We start from the raw sequence: 22,443 nt of genomic DNA, 5'->3' as shown, positions 1-22,443 counted from the left end.
AATAAAAGCCCCCACCACAGACGTCTTGTTTGTACAATGTGATTATTTCAAGCAAGAAAACAACAATTTCATTACATAAAAAAGGGCATTTAAGAAATAATTTAATGCGCAGTGATACTCTCGAACAAAACTTAACCATGGTAACCATAGTTTTCGCCCAATAACAAAAAAGGTGAAAAATGCTGTAAGGTTTTAAAAGCTTTTTACACTATTTGTAGAAAGTTCTGTATTAATTTATGATTTTAAAATTAGTAACAACTGTAGAAACCACTGCATTTTTGTCAAACTATGGTTACCATGGTACATTGTTGTATTGACTATGTTATCGTTCCATCCAATAAATAAATAAATAAATAAAATCCATCTTTTAAGAAGGCCCAAATTTGGGGCCTGGGTAGCTTGGCGAGTATTGATGCTGACTACCACCCCTGGAGTCACAAGTTCGAATCCACTGTGTGCTGAGAGTGACTCAAGCCAGGTCTCCTAAGTAACCAAATTGGCATGGTTGCTAGGGAGGGTGAAGTCACTTGGGGTAACCTCCTCGTGGTTGCGATTAGTTGTTCTCGTTCTCAGTGGGGTGCGTGGTAAGTTGTGTGTGGATGGCGGAGAGTAGCATGAGCATCCACATGCTACGAGTCTCCGCGGCATCATGCACAATGAGTCACGTGATAAGATGCACGGATTGACTGTCTCAGAAGCGGAGGCAACTGAGACTTGTCCTCTGCCACCTGGATTGAGGTGAGTAACCGCGCCACCACGAGGGCCTACCTATTCCCCTAGTTAGGGAATTGGGCATTCCAAATTGGGGAGAAAAGGCGATAAAAAAAAATAATAATAAAAATGTAAAAAGAAGTCTCAAATTTACAGATCAGTTTGATTTACAGAAATGGGGGAACCAAGTCCAATATTAGCAATCTAGATATATTTTCTGACATTCAGTGTCTGTCAATGGTCCAGAAAAAATGAAAGCTTGCCAAAAGCCAAAATTCCAACGCCTTGAGTACTCTGCAAGTGCAGATGAAAAAAATGGAAGACTGTGGCTAGCAGGTTTAAACTCAAAAATTTTTTTTTACTTTGAAAACCCTCCCTTTCTGATTACATTTTACTTCCAGGACCTAAAGATACCTTGTGTGAAATCTCATATATTACATTATAACACTGAATTTTTCCTTTTACAAAAAAAAAAAAAAAAAAAAAAAAAAAAAAAAAATCACAAGAGAAAATTACGACAACAGGCAGAGTCTGAGGAATGCTTAGTTTAATAAAAAAAAAAAAAAAAGGAAAACAGGACACAGTAATAGCAATTAAGGCATAAAATAACTCCACATCTATATTGCGATAACTAAACAGTTAAGAATTACTGATAAATGTGCCAGTTTTACTACATAAAAACTTTCTAATTACCACATAAGCAATCCCTCAGGTCATACTAAAAGTAGATGAAAGTCAATAGCATAACAGACATATCGAGAGATGTTCTAGCGTAAATGCTTCACTTCTTCGTCACATTACTCTGCACTTTGGCTTTCTCCTTTTCCAGATGTTTCTGGTGAGAATAACAGAACATATTTGTTTGAGAATCACATTGTATTGCAACAAAAATTTCACTTTAGAAACATTTTTTATTACAACACAGTTTCAAACACAAAGTATAATAGATTTCACCTAAAAGGTTTGCCTAATTTGATATGATACTAACTTTTTTGTCAAAATACCTCAATATTACTACTGTAAAATCATAAAAAAAAAAATAGTAAGGGAGTGTGATTGTGTAAATCACCTTAAGTTTATCATAGTGTGCTTGGCTACAGCAGTGAACTTTCTTAGCAGTGTCCTCATTGGAGTAAAACAGGAAACAGACTCTGCAGTAGTATCCCATCTTTACGAACTCCACACCTAAAATAATGAATAAAACAATGTTAAATGTGATTTATTAGTAAAAATGTCTCTTTAATGATTACACTGCACTAGGCAACAGTTTCCCTTTAAAGAAAAATACAGTGCATCACAAAGATCACCTCCAGCAAATCTTATTTCGTAGCAAAAACTGTCATCTTACCTACTGGGACATTAGGGTCATGTGCCCCAAGAGTAGCAAGGCTGGTTTCAGGCTTGGTTTCAGGCTTGGTTTCAGGCTTGGTTTCAGGCTTGGTTTCAGGCTTGGTTTCAGTTTCAGGCTTGGTTTCAGTTTCAGGCTTGGTTTCAGTTTCAGGCTTGGTTTCAAGCTTAGTTTCAGATGGTGGTGGTGTTGGTGTAGTGGCTTTTTCCTCAGTCTCCATACTCTTCTCCAATACAACATCAGGTGGAGTGGCAACAGCCTCTTCATCTTTAGCCTCCTGTTTAAAAGACAGCACAGGAAATCACTGGATAAAGAAGGTGCATTTTGGTTGGCAATGTGAAAGTACTGTATTTTTTTACATTTACTTGCGATTAAGTGATAAACTTATATTAACAAACATGAGCCAGGGGGTTTTAATGACCCAATGAGATTGCTTGATAAGTGCAGTTTTCTGTCCTCTGTTGCGAAGAACATATAAAATAGTTAGTCCCTTTTTCAAAAAGCCAACAAAATTTAGGTTACGTGACAGCCTTGAATCTTGATTTGCTATTGCTATTTGGAGGCAGATGGTATTAGGAGGAGGGAAATTCTTATTATAGACAGCATTTTATCAGATAAAATTTTGTCAAGATGAGCCATTAATATTTCTGATCTGTTTTACTGGAAGAGAGTATTTTAAAAGCATACATCTGCTAAAAGTTTATTTAATCAACTTTTAGGAGTACACTTGCTTATAGATGGCCTCAAAGCTAATAGGCATGGACTAAAAGTCAAAATTTAATTTCATGGGATCTCTGAGCATGCCATCTTCATCAAATGAGGCCACTCACAGGTTCAGTCTCCATGTTTTGGACCTCTGCTATGTCTTTGTTTGGTTCCTCCTCTGGCTCTTTCTCCACCCCAGGAGCAGCTTCTTCTGAAACACTTTGCCTTTCCTTTTCTTCCTGGTTCTCCACCTCCTCAGGTTTATCTGTGGCAGGAATTTCCACTTTGATCTTCTTGGCAGAGGGTTCTTCCTCTTTCTTGCCATTATTTTTGCCAGAGTTGCTGCTCTGGGCCTCAGCATCTCCAGAGCGCTCCCTCTTGGATGGCTTTTTATCCTCCAGTTCTGGGGTTGGAGGTCTGTGGCTGCAAGAGGGGAGATTATATTGGTAAAACAGACAAAACTATAAGAGAAATGCTCAAAGACAACAGCAATTTTTCAAGAAAAAAAAAGGAGGACCTGAATGTCAAACTGACCCATGTTTGAGTTGCTTATATTTCCTGCTTTTGTAGACAAGTAATCGTTTGCCTTCAAATTTAGGTGCATTTTCCTTGTAGGCCTCTACCATTTTCTCAGCATCTTCCCCTCTTTCCATCTCAATGAAGCACTGAACAAACATGATAAACATCACAACAGTGTTTCCTACAGAATTCCACAAACCATTCATTACAAAAATAAAAAAGCTCTTGTGATTTTGTAACTTAAACTAGGCCTATGATTATTGTATAAACAACCAGCCAGTAATTATACTAATTTAAGTCTCACAAACCATATTTCATAATTTGGTCCATGAACGGTTAAGTAAACAAAACAAGGTAACACTTCTTGGTTCGTTTTAAGTAGGAGAAGAATAACAAGAAACTGCTCTGACAAATTCAGTTGTTAACTTGTTTTTCCCGACTGAATCATTACGAGAACCGGCCAGTAAGAGAGTTTGTGAATCAATACAGTGGTCATGTTGCATATTTGTTTTGTTTAAAGCCAGCAAAAATGACAAGAGAAAAACACATTGTCTTTATTTTATTATACGTTACCCAGCCTTTTAACTCAATACATTCAAATTTGAATGCAAACTGTGGTAAAATCAGATTTTTCTTGATGTGGCACTGTAGGACAGTAGTGCAGGAAATACTGCATTATCATTTATTTTCTCCTTTTGCACCCCTTAGAAACAGATCCATTACCTCATTGCGTAATCGATTAACGAAATATCTTCGGACTTTTCCAAATGGTTCAGCGATTTTCAGAATTGATGCATCTGATGTTTTAAAGGGTGGAACATTGCCAACGTAGATAACTTTGCCAGTCTGTAGACGTTGCATAAACATGGGAGTTAGAAAGTTTAATCCTTGTAGATTCACAAGCACTTGATTCAGGGTGAGTTAACAGGTCTTACCTGGATGGTTGGATAGGTGTGTGAATGGTAAACCTTCACTGGTTTTCCACACACAGATGCAATGACATTTCCACTGTAGAAACTAGCCATTGCTCTTGCCTCTTGTTCACTGGAGAGCTCAAGAAAGGCCTTTAACACAGATCACAGCCACAAAAATTAAGAGGAAATTAGGGCTGTTAAATTTAACACGCACATTTCTGCGATTAATATTTTACACGTAAAAAAAATGTAAAAAAAATTATGCAGTATGTTTTTTTTTTTTCCCCCTTCCTGAGCCTAGTTGTTCCTGGCAGGCTACTGTGCCTTACAGGCTCCTTATGGTTAGGAATGGGGTGGTGGCGGGGTTAGAGCATCTGCTGCCTGCCTGGAACCCAGTCACCTGTGTACAATGTGAAACTAATGTTTTCCCCCACTTTCTGTGGTTAATTGGCATATATACATTTTCAGGAGGTACACACTCGACACGACTGTACATCCTAACACAGAAACTAATTGTGTGGAGCAGTGCATGCTTCGTTACACGCGACGCATGTCCCGGGCATAATAAACATGGGAGCGGATTTAATGCACGGAGAATGGAGACTTCACGTGAAGCAGGCGCACAAGAGGTACGAACCTGTAAATGCCCAACTACTGTCGTCTGAACCGGTTTCAAAAGTGGAACCGTGAAAGAGAGACCCCACGTGCGAGCATGATAGAGACTGAAGGACCTGTCCGTTCAGCAAGTTCCAGACAGGTATACTTGTAGAGACTGGATGGCAGCCAGAGAAAATAATAGTTCTGCGATTTTAAACTTCAGCAAATTAAACTTCAGCATTCAATATGGTTTATATCTGTATGTATAGTGTCTAATAATGTATTGTCAATGTACAGTACACTTAAGCTTATCTTACCAATAAAGCTTGAATTAAATTGAATCTGCACATTTGATCCTATTATTAAACAAAGTCCACTGTAAAACGGCAGGAGAAAAAAAAAGGAACATTTTAACATGTACATATTTATTTAGTAAATATATTTATGATTATTATTTTTAATGATTACTGTAATGTATCATGTACCATAATTTAATCGCGATTAATAACAGAAAATTGTGCGATTAATTAGTTCAACAATTTTAATCGATTCCCAGCCCTAGAAAAAATACATTTTGCCCAGAAAGGTTTAAGGTTCAGACCAATTTTGAGCTCTTTTTAGTGAATTTTGAAATAAATTATACAAATACTTTGAAATCAACTCATTTTACTTAACCAATATTATGCATATCTCATTTGTCACCATTAAATAAAATTATGTATTATATGATTGGCAAAATATTGACAATCAGTCACCCTCCAATCTAGACTTTTGCCTCGGTTATTAAATATATGTGTGTGTGTATTGATCGACCACTAGTTGTGGCGATAAAAATCTGCCAATACACACATTTTTCCTACACAAAAAATGTCCTACCACACAGCTGTGACCTAGTATGGTAGTCTAATAATTACAATTAAGCCGTTGCAAACACAGTGTCCTGAACCTTTAAGCAGCGAACAGAATTTCCAAGTTACCTCAGGCCTCACATCCAAGACCAGGTGCCGGACCACTCTCCCAAATGGCTTTGCAAGAGCAAGGAGTTCATCAAGATAACTGTAGCCACGTTTAAACCCAACAACATTGACAACTCTCAACCCCTACAATTAGAAAACACTCATTAGTACTGGTTTAATAGCATAAACATATACAAATATAAATGCTCCAATCAATTAATAGTGTAAAAATGTAATATTGCACAGAGCTACAAATAAATTAAATAAACTTCACTTACTCCACTTTCTTTGCCGCTTACTAAAACATAAAAGATAGAAAAGGGCACTTGTTAAATGGACTGACTTTAGAAAATTCATGCTTGTCCTCTTAAGAGATACATAATAAACAATGCAGATAATAAAATTGTATTTAAAATTTTGGCTGTTAGGCTGATATTAGGATGGTGATCTTCTTTAACGGGCACTACCTGATTTTTTAGGTTTGGACTTGGAGTCTTGTTTCTCGGCATCCTCTTCTTCTGCTATCTCATCAAGAGTAACAAACTCATCTATGTTTTCAGGGAAGTCGGTTTCACCTTGACCCTCCTAGTATAAGACAGATAGTCAACAGAACTGCAGGTCAAAACAGTTGAACATGCAGTTCATATTGAGTAGTTCACAAAAAAAAAAAAATATTCTGTCATTTACGCAGCTTCATGTTGTTCCTGTATGACTTTTTCTTCTGTGGAAAATAAAGAACATTGATGATGATGCTGCTCTTTTCAATACAATGGAAATATAAAGGCCAGGTGCTGTCAAGCTGGAAAAGCATAGCAGAGGGGAAGAATACCAGTGAATAACAACTTAAATTTCAGTCTGTTTCTCACACAAAGCCACCATATGGCTTCAGATTCAGAACACTAGGAAAATTGAGAACAAGTCATATGGAATACTTTATGACCTTTCTTAATCTTGACAGCCATGGTCACTATATTTCCATACAATATGTTGCAGTATGGAAAAGAGCTGCCTCAACCTTGTGAAAAACAAATAATCTCCTTTTGTTTTCCACAGAAGAAAGTCATACAGGTTTTGAGCAACAAGAGTGATAGTAAATGAAAGAAATTCTAATATTTGGGTGAACTTTTCCTTTAAGAAATAAATGGGTAGTGGCAATGTAGATGCTGATGTGCAAAAGGTCCTGCCTGCTCTGTTTTGTCCTCTTCAGCAACAGCATCTTCAGGTTGTTCATCATTTTGTTCCTCTAGCTCTTTAGGAAGCTCAGCGGCATTCTCCTCCTGCTCACCCTCAGATCCCGCAGGTTTCTCCAGCGTAGTCTCTACCTGTTTCTCATCAACGTCTTCTTGTTTCTCCGTAGTCTCTGCATCATCTATACCATCTTTGGCTTGCTGTGCTTCAGGGTCCTCATCCTCTATGGTTGTGTCAATATCTTCTGGCTGGGTACCGGCTTGCTCTGGATCATGAGATAGATTGACATCATCTGCAGAGGGCTCTTCATCAAAATCCTCTTCATCTCCATCACGTGCTTCCATAACATCAGCTTCTTCATCATTTGATCTATCTCCCTGGACTGCATCTTCATCTTCAGGCTTTAATTCCACTTTTTTCTCATCTGAGCTCTCCTTTGCTTTGGAGCTAGAGGATCTCTGGCTCCTTGATGAAGGTTTGTCACCAGTTCTGCTGGTGCCGCTGCTACTGTTGCTCTTGCGGGTATGTTCTTCCCTTCCTTGGCCATCTTTGCCTGGTGGGACCCTGAAACATCAAGAGAACAAATAACACATTTGGCTTATTTTCGTTCTGAAGATATCAATGGTTTCCCAGGAAAGACTAACTTACGTTAGTGTCTTGTACTTTGTGCAGATGTTCAGTCGGATGGATCTTCCACTGATAGTCAAATGATGTAGAGTGTAGTACTTGACCAGCATCTCTGCATCTTCATGATTGCTGAACTGAACAAAAGCCTGTATAAAACAAGTCAAAGTGGAAAAGAGATTAAGGTTGGGAAATATAATTGAAAATTCATTTGCAATGATTTGCTGGAGATACAAATTTAAGCAATATTGTGAAAATCAAAATGATTGTAACGTGCTTTTTCTTCTGCAACTTAAGTCAACTCCAGCAGACTTCATCATACGATTATTGTTGATTTACCTACATTTTACATGTAATAAAATGTTTTGGTAAAAATATATGCATGCAGATATTCCTGCTAATGAATAGTTATAGTGGTGCATAGAAATGAAAAAATATTAAACAATTTGTTTAGTACATAAAATTGTGTACAACATGCCTTGATCATTTAAAAAAGACTTTTATCTTTAAAAATAGGGAAAACAGGTAATAGGGATGTTTATTGCAAATCATTTCATAAAAAATAAATTACAGCACATTTAAACATGACATATTTGTCTAAAAAATGCTGCATTTGCAACATACCTGATCATTTAGGAAAAGATGTTTCTCAACAGTGCCAAATCTACGAGCTACTGTCAGGAGCTCCATTTTCTTGTCATTCCCTTGTGGCAAATTGGAGAAAAACACCACCTTGCTCTCTCCTCCCTTCACAGGTTTAGTGTCTCTGTCTGGTCTTCCAGATTTCTGAATTGATAAAAGCAAATAAGCTTTACTGATCTATTTAACAGCTAATAGGTTGGTCTTAACTACTTTCTAACTTTGAAACCCTAAATCATTTATGCCATCTTACCTTTATTACCATCAGTTCCTTAGACAAATAAATTTGTATCTCTTTCCCTTGTAAAATGGCAGGCTTGCGCTGGTAGTAATTAGCCATAGCCAAAGCTTCCTCATGTGTCTGCAGCTCCAGGAAAGCCTTTGAAAAATAATCCAGAGATAATGAGTGCAAAAAAAAAAAAAAACTGTCACTGCATCATGTTAGTTGGAATAAAGAGTGGCCCCAAAATTCTTTGGAATAGTTCACCCAAAAATGAAAATTCTCTCATTTACTCACCCTTATGTCATCCCATATGTGTATGACTTTCTTCTCAGAACATAAACGAAGATTTTTAGAAGAATATCTCAGCTATTGAGCTATATTAACCAAGAAGCAAGATGGCACCAGGTTGTATGTTGGCATGCCGTTGCTCCCTGTTTAGTTCATATGTTTTCATTATTTTTGTGCTCTCTGTGTGTTTAATCATGCATTTGGAATGCTCCCCTTTCGATCATCGGCTATGGACCTTTGGAGCCTTGACCCTAGCGTTGAGTGGTTTTCTGATCCTTGATTCATGTCTTTGGCTCTGGCTAGGGCCTGCCGTTTGTCTGGCTGCATGTACTTGAGGTAGAAACGCCGCAGGAAACGTGGTAAATGTGAGGGAGCTCTTTTGAGATTAAAGAAAATCTTGAGGAATCTGACCGATGGGTTTACGATAATTGAGGAAGATTGTGCTGCAGCGCGATGATGTTTAGATGCTCATTCCTGCTGCCTGTCTTTCCGGTTCCCTCTATGTCAACATTGCGGATTGTTCCGACAAGGAACAAAAAGAGTAAATCGCTCAAATCTTCGCTCTCTGGGTGGCAGATCGCCGATGGAATTGACTGGTACCTTTTCTAATCTGCCTCTTCAATCCACTTCAGTGCAAATGGCTTTGGTTAATGCACAATCTCATCAACAAAACTTTTATCTTCAATGACTTTTTCTATCACATGAACTTGATTTTTTTTTTTGCTACTGAAACATGGCTAAATGTTACAGAGACAAGCCCTCTTACTGAACTTTCGCCTTCAGGATGTTACTTTTTTAGTACCCCCAGGGCTACTGGTCTGGGTGGGGGGTTAGCATTTCTTTTTTAAATACATGTTTAAATGTAGATTACTGCCAGTTGAAAATTCAAAGAGTTTTGAAGTGCAATTAATTATGGTGGACATGTCTAGGTATGTGCTTTGCACTCTTATATATAGGCCTATATATAATAAGGACTCTATAAATTAGATTTTATCTGTTATTGTACCATCTTCAGACAGAATTTTGATTCTGGGTGATTTTAACATTCATGTCTTTTGCTCTTTGAAACCCTTGACCAAAGAGTTTTTAAATTTGGTTGATTCATTTAATTTGTCCCAATGTGTTTCTGATCTCACACATGAACACGGCCATACTCTCGACCTGGTGCTATACTTAGATATACCTGTGGGTGCTATCCTTAGGTATTCCTGTGTAGAATGTTATTGAGGATACTGTGTTCTCGGACCATAAACCCATTGTTTTTGATGTTGCTTTTATAGGTAAAGTTTAAACAAATCATCAGACACCTGCTTTTTTTTATCTTGTGTTCTTACTTCATCCACGACCAGTGAGTTCTCTACCGCTTTTAGTACCTGTTTTAACTACTTTTGAGTCCCCCACCTCACCCTCTACAGGACCCGAGGAGGTAGTTACTCTATTTAACTCTGTCTGCACTGATATCCTTAATTCGTTGGCTCCTTTTAAATCGAGAAGTCGTAAAATAAGGACACAACCGTGGTTAAATGGTACTACTCGGACCCTTAGACAAGAACGTAGAAAGGCTGAAATTAAGTGGCTGAAAGACAAATTACAGGTGTCTTATGATATTCTGAAAGAATGTATATTAAATTATCAAAGAGCTGTTAAGGTGGCTAGATCTACCTATATTCTCTAGCATTATCTCACGAAATAGCAATCTGAGAGTTCAGTTTGACACCGTAAATAAAGTACTAAAATCGGTTATTACAACTTTTTCAAATTCTTCTATAGACTTGTAAAAAAAAAGCGGTAAAAAAAATTTCATTGATAAGGTTGCCAGCATAAGATTCAGTATTTTACCATCAGTGCATGTTTAGTTGAATCTACTGCTGAACATTGTTTTAGTCGTTTTGTCCTTTTCACATTTAAAAGATATTATTCCACACCTGAAGACAATGACTTCTCATTGTGATAGCTTTGGTTTATTGTCTGGTAATAAGCACTCTCGTGTAAAACAAAATTGGGAATCATTTTTGACTCTGAGCTTTAATTTGATCGGCAGATAAATGCTGTTGTGAAAAACTGTTTCTTTCAGTTAAGATCTATTTCAAAGCTAAAATCTATCCTTTCTTTTAAAGATTTGGAAAAAGTTATGCATGCTTTTATTTCTACCCGTTTGGACTATTGTAATGCCCTGTATTTAGGTATTAGTCAGTCCTCTGTTTCTCGCCTGCAGCTTGTGTAAAATGCTGCGGCGAGGCTTTTAACAAATACCAAAAAAGGGATCATATTACACCTGTTTTGGCATCATTACATTGGCTACTGATAAAATTTTGAATCCAATATAATGTGCTACTAATTGTTTTTAAAGCCTTACATGGATTGGTGCCAGTGTACATTAAAGATTGTATCAACCTTCACCAATCCCAAAGATCTTTGCGTTCAATTGACTAGCTTTGCCTCACTTTTCCTCGGTCTCACCTGAAGTGCAAGGGTGACTGTCCTTTTTCCATTGCAGCCCCTAGATTGTGGAATGATTTGCCTCTGTCTATTAAATCCGCTACCTGCATTGATGCTTTTGAACCTGGCCTTAAGACTTATTTATTCACATTGGCTTTTGAATAAGTATTTGAATATTGGTAATGGTAATTATTTTAATCTGTCTTTTTTTCCTTGTAATGTTGTAAATGTATATCTCTGTACAGCACTTTGGTCTACTCTTGTGGTTTTTAAATTGCTTTCTAAATAAAGTTGAGCTCTGTAGGTTCATACAACGCATGTGAATGGTGACCTAAACTTTGAAGCTCTAGAAAGCACATAAAGGCAGCATAAAAGTAATCCATAAGACTCCAGTGGTTTAATCCATGTCTTCTAAAGCGATCCAATCGGTTTTGGGTGAGAACAGACCAAAATGTCACTCTTTTCTCACTGTACATCTTGGCATTGTAGTCTCTAGGCACAATCATGATTTCAAGCTCGATTACACTTCCTAGTGCTTGACACAAGTGCAGAGTGCTAGATGGCACTAGGAAGTGAAATGAAGCTTGAAATCACGATCGCTAAGAAGACTGCTGTCAAGCTTTAGTGCAAAAGGAGTTTGTTCTCACTCAAAACCGATTGAAGTGATTGAACCGATTGAAAACATGGACTAAATCACTGGATTCGTATGGATTACTTTATGCTGCCTTAATGTGCTTTTTGGAGCTTCAAAGTTTTGGTCACCATTGACTTGCATTGTACAGAAGGACAGAGCAGAGATATTCTCCTACAAATCTTTATTTGTGTTCAACAGAAAAAAGTCATACACATCAGATAGCATGAGGGTGATTAAATAACAGAATTTTCGTTTGAGTGATCTATCCCTTTAACCACAATTAAAATGTATGAATGGCTTTGCATTATATAACCAAGAGGCCTATATTTTAAAGAAAGCACAAACACACTTTTCAAGAAAAATATTTAAAAAAATAAAAACTTAAAAAGTTTGTTTGGTTTTAAAATATAAAACAATAGATATTTTGTTGAAATTCAGTCAGTTTCTGGTTTTTAAACTTAGTAGAACACATCCATAGTAAATCCTATTAACTACATCTGTGGTTACTCTGCTAGGGCACATGTGTGCACTTGAGGGGAACTGACCTCATCCAATAAAATGACCCTAGGACCAGTTGATTAAGGAATTAAAAAGTAGCTTAGAAAAGGGATGTTAGTTCTCAGAGAAAGGTCTAGCATCATTTGTTTGTAGATGCCACTTGGTTAATATTTTGTCTGCAATGATTCATACATTTTAAGGGGCCACTATATACCAATTATGTGCAATCATACTGCAAACTCAAGAATTAAAATATTGTAATAATGAGAAGAAAAAACAGCAGCAGCTTGTAAACAGACTTGAAACTGAGTGAAATATATATACAGCTATGGGCTAATACCTTGTTATTCAGCACTAGATGCACACGGATGGTACCAAAGGGTTTCGCCAAAGCAAATAGGCTATTTGGTGACAGTGGTTTCCTGTCATATTTAGCCACAACCACTCTACTTCTTATCTAAAATTAGGGGGAAAGAAATATTGATGAGTGCACAAGTGAAATGTCATCACTGAAAAGGCCCCTCCAATCAAATATATGTCAGTGTTTCTCAGCAGCACAAATTGCAGGTGTATTTCCATCCAAGAAAACTTGAATAATGGTGAACAAACTGACATATATTAACTTATCAAAACAAAGAAATTGTAACTGGAATAGAGCCTTGTCACTTTTAGTAAATTATTACCTTGGGAGCCGCTGAATATGATGACATTTTATTTTTCATTCCCATACTGGAATCAGACCCTTAAAAAGAGTGATATAAATTAGCCAATATATCATAAGAAAAGTGTTTGTTATTTTCAAGTTTCAAGTTTTTGATAAGGTAGCTGTTCGGGTGTAGGTAGAATATGACTTATGCACCTGTACATTTTTTCAAACATATGTCAAAAGTTCTATTCATAATTTTAGGGCTAAAACATTTTTTTGTAGAAAAAAAAGTTACTTGGTGGAGCTTTAACAAAAGAATGAGGAAAATCCACAGAAAAACTACTGCACTAAATTCTGCAGTTTGACAATTTTATGAAAGTGGATTGCTGATTCAGCAAAACGGTCCTTTTGTAAAATGATAACAAAAATGCTAAAGAAAAATAAATGTTGCTTTGTCGGACTACTTCCTCAGAAAGATTTATTACCCCAGTTGGAGCTCATCCCTGATCTTTGTAGACCAGCACCCATTGGAGCAGCTCCCAGCAATCCATCTTGACGACTCTTTGCGTCCAATGAAAGGGAAGTCGACCTAAGAGAAATTCATTTTAATGTTTTTTTTTCCAGGGGTGGGACAATAAGGTCATCTCACTAATTGCTCGATGTATGATATGAGGTTCAAGATTCGATATAATCTCAATTTGATTTAACAATACTTAAAAGACAAAGATCATGTTTCCACCTGGTATTAAGATGGGTTTTTGGTGATCGGATCACATTTGGACAACACTAAATACAGGTCTAAACAGGTTCTAAAACGCATTGTGATCGGATCACAAAACACACATACGAATGTGGTCAAAAAGTATCTGAATGCATCACAATTGAGATGTAAACGCTAATCTGTCCTGTATGCATCCCGGCAGCAGTGAAGCATCACCCCTCGCCTGTCAACCGCTGCACTAAAACAAGAGTTTAAATCTTGCCGGTTACAAGCGGCTTTAAAAGGAAATAACCGTCTGATCGGAAACATTTAAAAAGCGGATAGATATACACAAGCATGAGAACTTCACAGATCTTCTTCAGTGTGTCTGATATCAACATGCATGGACACTTATGAGAAGCACAAACATCTGCAGGTTAATACAGGTAATCCACTAAAATAATGGACAATTCTGCTCGAAATGTTGCTTTTGTGCTTAGATTAAATTTCAGCTGCATCTGGGAAAAATAGTGTGCTGTTTTTTCGCACTCTCTTTGGCATTTCTGACTTTGTTGCGGTTTATTATCATGCAGTAACACACTGTCATAGTGACTGATGTATGTCGTCATGAAACAGTGTCCTTCCCTCCAAATCCGATCACAAGTGGTCACAGAAGACACATTTAAACAACCAGGTGTAAATAGCGATGTGCCTCGCCTGACCATGTGATCGGATCACCCGTGATGCATCGTAATACCAGGTGGAAACCAGGTCAAAGTATGACAGGAAATTTTATATATATATATATATACACACACACACACACACACATACACACACATGAAAATGTATGTTTCAGCAAAATGCTAATTATAATTTCTCACCAAAATAAAGTTCTATAATACATATTATAAATGTTATAAGTTCAAATAATAATAGGTTCTCATTTATCTTTCTCTATACAAAAGATTAAAAATAGTTGGCTACATTGAGAATGATCAGGTGCAGGACAAGCAATTTATCTGAGCAGAACATGTCCTGAAACAGGTTGACAGGTTGCAATCAAAGCTCCTCTATAACATGCATGGGACAGCTGTACCTGTTTCTATCCCAGGTTTTGCCAGTAAAATATTCTTTTTTTCTTTTTTGCTTGTCATTATTAAAATCACATTTTAGATTTTTACAAATGTAAAAGTTCTAAATTCTATAAATTAATATCATCATGAAATTGCATATACTGCATAGTAATGATATGCACTTTCACTGTTTGAAATAATATGCACAATTTACAAGTATATACATGGAGCTTACATTCAGTTGTATTACAAGCGCTTAATTGGTACCGTCTCTTTAAGAATGGCGGCAGTTCAGCTGGCGCCTCAGTGTTTCAGTTCAGTGCACATTAACGAGAAGAGTTGCACGGATTCTTTACCGCATCCATGCTGTGATAAAAATTACTTTGACTCTCTTTTTACTTTCTGATCAACATCTGACTGTAAAGGGTAGCATGGATATTAAAAGTGCAGCGCAGAGCGTGGATCTCATCTTTGATGGACACACATTACAAAGAAGAAATGCTCCATTTTACCTTCAAGCACTTTTTAACAAAACAAGGTGATTTTCCAGGAATTCCAGTGCTTCAATTTCTAAAAGCTAAATTCAAGCACTTTAAAGACCTTTATGAAAATCCCATAAAAGTGCAGACAAAAAGCAAATGAGATTTTGATGTTTGACAGTCATTTATGATCACACGGACAAAAAACAATGCTGCAAATTTAAAAACATAAATTTTTTGCCTTGATATGGTTTGTCATTTATTTTGGTTTGCAATATTTTGAAATTCAATATATCGTCCCATCACTAGGATTCCCTACTCTTTTTTTCCACGGAGATTACATAGACAAGCAATTTTCGTATTCAAAAATGCAAGATGTCTCAAAATCATGGAGGCAGTGTTTGACAGTGAATGTGAGAATGTGACAGTGACATACATGCGAGCAGAGGGCAAGTGAGGATCCCAGTCCGGGTACCTGTAAAACAACAGGAAACAGTTTGCAGTTGCTTTAGAATTCTTGAGCTCTACATTTTAAAGACAAATACAAATTTGCACAGAGTTCAGTGGAAGCTTCAACTTTGATTTACTTAATACAGTAGTTTCAAATTGGACCTGATCCCAACTTATGTTGCTCCAAACCCGTTGTTCCTGAAAAAATTACTTTTATAAAATGAAAGTGAAAGGGGATGGATGCTAAAAAGTCAATACAACTTGTGGTTATATTCCAAGTGTTCTGAAACCATAAAATGGCTTTGTGTAAGGAGAAAAACTGAAATTTAAACTATTATACACTGAATTCTTGTTCTTAAATCACATTTGCATTTATTTATATGCCGCATTAGTGAGATATGAGAGCTATAATGAAGGGAAAGATAATAATTATAATAGCTTTAATTTTGGTCCTACACAAAGATTCATTTGGACTACTTTTATGGGTCTTTTCTGTTTTTTGGGGAGCTCAACAGCCCATGGACATGTGTTGAATTTACTTAAAATATAAACATAGAATTTTTGAATCAAACTTTTTAAGAAAATTCAACTTATGGTCATTTTATGTCAACACAACTAGAAACACAACTTTTTTTTTTTTTTTGATATACACAAATGTATCAGTTCATTCAACTTTGTTTACTTAAAAATGTGTCACAAATATGATCTAGCAGCTAAGAGCAAGTTCAAATTAACATTTATATCACTGTTTCAACTTAAATTACTTGGTTCTAAAGAAATTAACTGCGGTCAGGGTATTCCCCACAACCTCAGTTTTGTACTTGATTGTTTGAGTTAGTAGTACTACAAATCTTAATTTTATGTATTTGAAAGCTTACGAAGTTCAAGGGACTCACGATTATTCATTTACTTTATGTAACTCTCACCAAGTTCACCTTAAAATGTATATTTTTTGTTGTACACATTAATTAAATGCTAAAAATATTATAAATATTAACATTGAGTAGAAAATATTTCTTATTCATACGTTATGGTTGATGAGCCAAATTTATTTATTTTTATCAGAATGAACCGAACAGTCTCCATTAGAAAATGATTAATCCAAAGGATACTATAACTGGAAATGCACAAACTGGAGATGAGGCCAATTACACAGTAAAACCCAGAATAATTAACAGTTTAGGATTGTAAAATTTTACAATGTTTCTAAACGGCTATCAGCATGGTTTAAACATCTGAACAGGACAGTTGGACAGTTTAACACAAGTCCACTTACATTTGCAGGAGTAGTCTGCGGTTTTCGGAATGCCGAATCCCAGTTGTGTGCCGAGTCCATTCCTTCACAAACACAGAAAAGGATCAAATAAATATACTGAATACAGCAACAAAATGACCTGTATTTGACAGTAAATTTACTGCTAGAACTAAACAAGTGAAAGCCTTATCCTATTGGATCAAAGCTAACTTGACAAGTTGAAAATGTTGTCAAATTATCCCTCAGCTACCAATCAGCTTTGATTATTGCCTATAAGTGCCAATGATAAATGAGTTCAGAAATGAGCCTGGAATGTGTACAAGGTACAGGATTCCTAATTGGAGACAAGAATGAAGACCCAGCCTCTTTACCAAGTGTATACTATAGACGTCCAATGTGTTCCTCAATCACATTTAGTGCAATACTTAACTAACTCAACATATTCAACATATATATAATCTAATTGTTTTTTTTTTTTTTTTTTAAAAAAGGTCTTCTCAAACATGTGGGACACTTGGACAAGAAAAGGAAGTGTGTGTGTGTGTGTGCAAGAGGCAAGTGGCTTTAATTACTCACCATGACAGAGTGAACATCAAAATCACAAAGGGCACACACATGGGGAAACATAGGGGGCATGACTCCCAAGAAATCTTGCACTTTTCCCTGCGACGGGGTGCCCATTCTTCTCTGCATGAACATGTCATCAGATGCCGATGTGGACATGCCAAGGTAGGAGTCGTGGGAAAGCTCAGAATATTGGCCATCTCTGCCGCCACTGCTGCTGTAATCTAACATGTCATACCCTTGACCAGATGTATCGCGCATGGAACTATAACCAAAGTCGCCTTGTGAGCGGCTTTGACTCTGCCCGCTGGAACGGTCCAGTCTTCCGCCCTGCATGTCACCCCAATCCTCTCGCCCACCTCTGTAGGAAGTCTCTGAAGAAAGTCTTGACGGATCGCCAGGTATGCGGCGGCCAACTTCCATCTTGCGGTTCTTAAGTTGCATGATAAGATGGGGCAAGGTCTCCACGCTGATGTTCTCCTCTGGAATCTGTGCCAGAGCATCCAGGTCAGTTGGTGACAGACCTAGGCTGGAGAAGAGTTTCATGGTATTGCTAATGTGGTTGCCTGCTCGGTGGGGCAGCTGAGAGTCGTGGTCTTTTCCCTCCCCTCCAATTAAACCAGCCATGCCACTATGGGACTGAGAAACAGAGCTGTAGGGATCCGAGTGTGCCTCACCCATACTAAAGTTCAAAGTCTCTGCAGCTGCCAGAAGGCCACGGCCAACAGCAAAGCCTTTTTGAGCGCCATCATTGGTCAGTTTCTGGGACATGGTTTTAAAATGATGGAAATTCAAATCAGTAGGAAAAGAGAGGAACAAAGCGAATCAAAAAGTCCCCAGAAGGACAATCCGTCGATACAAGTCTGGATCTCAATGACACTTCAGTGCCGAGAAAAGATTGCTCCTCTTGAATGAAATGGGTCTGCAGAAACACAATTGGAGCAATGATTTCGAGCATGCTCACGAAATGGGTTAGCAGTGGCACAGGAAAGCAAGACAGTGAACTCCAAATGATACAATGCAAGTAATAGAAGCAAAAATTCTTTACAATGAAGAGACAGTTTGGTACACCGACCAATTAGACCATAAAATGAAGATTTACAAGTACCATAGAGTGTTATTAGCACCATTTATTAGGGAAGTGCAATCGAGCTTTGAAGGAAAAAGAATTAGAATAAAATTTAAATCCTTAAATGTGGTTGTAAGAGACTGGGATTGCATTGCACTGCATAGGCCAGGAGAGGATTTAAAATGTCAAGTTGTACTGTGACTGAAAACTACAAATAAGACAATCAGGAACAGAAATAAATTTAATGGAAATTAATTTAAAGAGAAGAATCAGAGCTAATGCTTTTTGGAACCAATCTTAGAACATAACTGAACATGATTTAGTATTACCGGTAAATGGACTTCTGAAAACAGACAAGCCAATAGTCGGGCTACAAGTGAAACACATGGGGTCGCAAAGAAAGAGAGCACAGAGCTGAACAATCTGAAGCGAACAAAATTGGTGAACAATCTTCATCCAAAGAAAAGTGAAAATTTACACACATTAAATTAACGGCTAGTGGTATTGTTGGTGTTTGCTACAGAAAAAACAATATAAGGTGGCCAAAAATGAAAGTAAGAGCTTCACAATTGACAAGCTATGCTGAAAAAAAAACAAAAAGCTGTTGTTCCGGAAAGCTGAAATGACATTGTTTGAAAATAACATTTCTTAAAAAACAGGCAGATGCTTCATTATTTATTATTTTTGCTCATCATCAGCAGAGAAAAATATTAAAATAAAAATTCCAAGGCTTAAGCCAACCATATATGCATTTATTCACAATATTATGTTTTATTGTGTCCAGTCGCAAGTCCTGGAGATTGTGCATGAGGCTGTATTTCACAGATAATCTTTCATTTTCTATGAACAAATCAAGCTATTTATCCACTTTCAGAGGATTCTGAGCAATAGGCTCTTTTCTGAATTGTAATGATGAATGAATTGATGACAAGAATAGAAAGAAGAGTGGAAGAGTATAAACGCCTTCCTGTTGTTAAAAGTTTGAAAGGTTGATGGCTTATCTTTCAGAATGACAATACTATACAGTACTGGGATGACTGAAAAGGTTAGTTTGAAAAGAGAATGCTTAGACCAGAGGTGCACAAACTTTTTCCTACGAAGGGCCAAAAATCCAACTTTTTGAGGGCAGTGGGCCAAAAGTATGTTGCATATATCAAACTGTATTATTTTAAAATTAAACTATTAATACTGCAAAACAGACAGAACTCTTAAAGTAAAATCATTTAGTGTCATATACTTGCACAATGCACATTATTGATTTCAATAAAAATGTTATGGATGTTGCGTCTCTCATTTGTGAGTGACTTTGAATAAAATGTCTGCTAAACGTCAAAGTAAGCCTATCTTAAAACATGGTCTCTTTAAGAACAGCGCATCTCCTCACATTGAACACACGGTAGTTCTGTGCAGTTTTGGAGAAATTAAGATACAATGGCATGACATAATACTATCAAGTAGGATACTGTTTTGCAACAAAGAAGACATTAAAGATATTTCTAATCATAGACCTAGGCTACACACAATCCTGGATTTCACTACCATATACTGGGACAGCCAAATGTAATAGGATTATTTAATTAAACAATGCTGTAATAGGGGCCTGGGTAACTCAGCAAGTATTGAAGCTGACTACCACCCCTGGTGTCACGAGTTCAAATCCAATGCGTGCTGAGTGACTCAAGCCAGGTCTCCTAAGCAACCAAATGGGCCCGGTTGCTAGGGAGAGTAGAGTCACATGGGGTAACCTCCTCGTGGTTGCAATTAGTGGTTCTCGCTCTCAGTGGGGCGCGTGGATTGCGGAGAGTAGCACGAACCTCCAAATGCTGCGAGTCTCCGCGGTGTCATGCACAACGAGCCACGTGATAAGATGCGCAGATTGACTGTCTCAGAAGCGGAGGCACCTCAGACTTGTCCTCCGCCACCCGGATTAAGGTGAGTAACTGCGCCACAAGGAGGACCTACTAAGTAGTGGGAATTGGGCATTCCAAATTGGGAGAAAGAGAGATTAAAAATCAATCAATAAAATAATGCTGCAAAATGTTTTTGTGTAGTTAATGCATTTAGCCTACTTTTATATGACATAAAAAGGAATTTTTGAGAGTACTGATCTGTTCACGTATAGTGCTTGACGTAATGTTGTGCGGTGTTTGGAGTGAATGGAAACGTTGTTTATATTGAAATGCTCCCTCATCTGACTTTATCAAGCCCGCTTCATGGGTACGCTTCAGTGGTCGCGTTCACGTGGATATGAAATGCTGCACAACGTATAGTGCGCGTTCAAGCCATATTTCATTTCGGTTGACTGTACCTGTTCCGCGAGTCCACCTAATTACCAGTCATTTCTTGACGATGCTTCAGTTCCCGCTCCGTTTTAAACCAACTAGGTTCTGTCTGGCGGTATTGAATGACCACCTTCGACTTTGGAGGATTTTGGGGCGGCACCTGGGATGGCCAATGGAGCGAACTCTCAGACAGGACTTATTTAAAGGTAACTGAAGTACGCATATAATATATATATATATTTTTAATTATTAAATCACTTATACTCTCTACTTTTCAAATAAGCTATAGTTTTTGTAATGCAAAAATAAAACAACAAAAAATTTTAAAACAAAAATATTAATCAAAAACGAAGAGCTGCAACAATGCCATATTTTTTGTCATCTATGGCAAGGCGGGCCAAATCAAAGGTCACCGCACGGGCCCTAGTTTGGGCACCTCTGGCTTAGACAGTCAGCTTTCGGTTAGTTTCTTAGGCTTATTCTACAAACAGAAATATGAATTGTAACTGCACACCAAAAAGAGTAACAGCTGTGTAGACATGGAAATGACAATGAGCTATGCTCCGTTTTAGTGCAGATGAAGAAAAAGGCAGAAAATACATGGGACAGCAACCAGCCAAGTATTGAAGAAACATCTCACAGCCGTTCCACAAGAAGCTCAATCACTAGACTGAATATCCCATAGAACTCAATAAACCTGTGATCCATTTCTTAAACCAAACAGATTAAATAATTAAATAAATTGTTAAATGAGAAGCTGCAATTCGACATTCCGCCCGCAAGGACAGTTCACTTCCATTAGCTTCTAAAAAAAAAGGTGAAATGTTTTAAGTGAATATTTCATAAACATGAAAGGATACGTGAAAGAAACCAGGCACGCTAAATACAAGATAGAGTAAGGAAGAGTAACGATAGAAACGGCATGTAAAAGACGCTACAGGAAGGACTAAACAAGAACGAGCAGGCCTAAGCGAAACCCTCCAGTTAATAAGTATTTCGAACCGCAACTCAAATTTATTATAAACTGTACTTCAAATTACAGTGTGTTACATAATATTTGTCTTTGTATTGGAGTGTATTACTACTTACATTTTTGCTCTTCTTTGAGTTTTATTTTTTGTGTGTGTGTGACGGTTTTGAGAAAACGTGAATCTCCAGCTACTAGGACAACAGCGAACAGAGTGAAGGCAGAAACGATGATGTAATACTTTACTTCCGATAGAAATTTCAAAATAAAAGCCTTGCAAAAGTAAAATAAAATAAAATATAAAATAAAAAATGTTAATACAGATAAAACTATAAATAAAACTCCACTCTAAAAATAATAATAATAATAATAATAATTTAAATAAACATTTATTATTAAATGTACAACAAAAATATAAACAAGCCTGCTTGACGGTCTACAGATAGAGACATAACAAGGCACTGTCAGATAGTATTTTATTTTGAAGAAAAAATGTGAACAGTTTCATAAATAATAACACTATTATTATATTACTGAACAGAAATAGAAAAGGAGATGCGTTACAAATGAGACTGTTGCAGAAATGGGATGTGTAAGTCATGACTCAGGAGAGGAGGGAATGGTTGCCTTTTTTTTTTTTTTTTTTTTTGCTTTAAAGAGGTCATGACATGA

At 37.0% G+C, this 22,443-nt stretch overlaps 1 protein-coding gene across 1 annotated transcript; it reads right to left on the bottom strand.

The window, feature by feature from the left end:
• Positions 1 to 1,236: 1,236 nt before the first annotated feature.
• LOC127417805 (matrin-3-like) lies at positions 1,237 to 22,000 on the bottom strand. Its single transcript, XM_051658057.1, has 21 exons — positions 21,894 to 22,000; positions 17,466 to 18,375; positions 16,911 to 16,972; positions 15,621 to 15,659; positions 13,415 to 13,518; positions 12,967 to 13,025; positions 12,624 to 12,740; positions 8,455 to 8,580; positions 8,187 to 8,348; positions 7,587 to 7,711; positions 6,935 to 7,502; positions 6,218 to 6,335; positions 6,029 to 6,048; positions 5,772 to 5,894; positions 4,219 to 4,347; positions 4,007 to 4,129; positions 3,299 to 3,429; positions 2,890 to 3,187; positions 2,060 to 2,336; positions 1,781 to 1,896; positions 1,237 to 1,546 (listed from the first exon to the last, which is right to left on the bottom strand). Exons 2-21 carry the CDS (start codon positions 18,222 to 18,224, stop codon positions 1,493 to 1,495), a joined length of 3,510 nt encoding a protein of 1,169 aa, XP_051514017.1. The 5' UTR covers positions 18,225 to 18,375; positions 21,894 to 22,000; the 3' UTR covers positions 1,237 to 1,492.
• Between the last annotated feature and the right edge of the window lie 443 nt (positions 22,001 to 22,443).

Source organism: Myxocyprinus asiaticus, chromosome 27 (assembly GCF_019703515.2).
Source record: "Myxocyprinus asiaticus isolate MX2 ecotype Aquarium Trade chromosome 27, UBuf_Myxa_2, whole genome shotgun sequence".
Classification (NCBI taxonomy): Eukaryota; Metazoa; Chordata; class Actinopteri; order Cypriniformes; family Catostomidae; genus Myxocyprinus; species Myxocyprinus asiaticus.
Note: the sequence above shows the minus strand (reverse complement) of the source record. Positions and strands in the feature narration are given on the sequence as shown.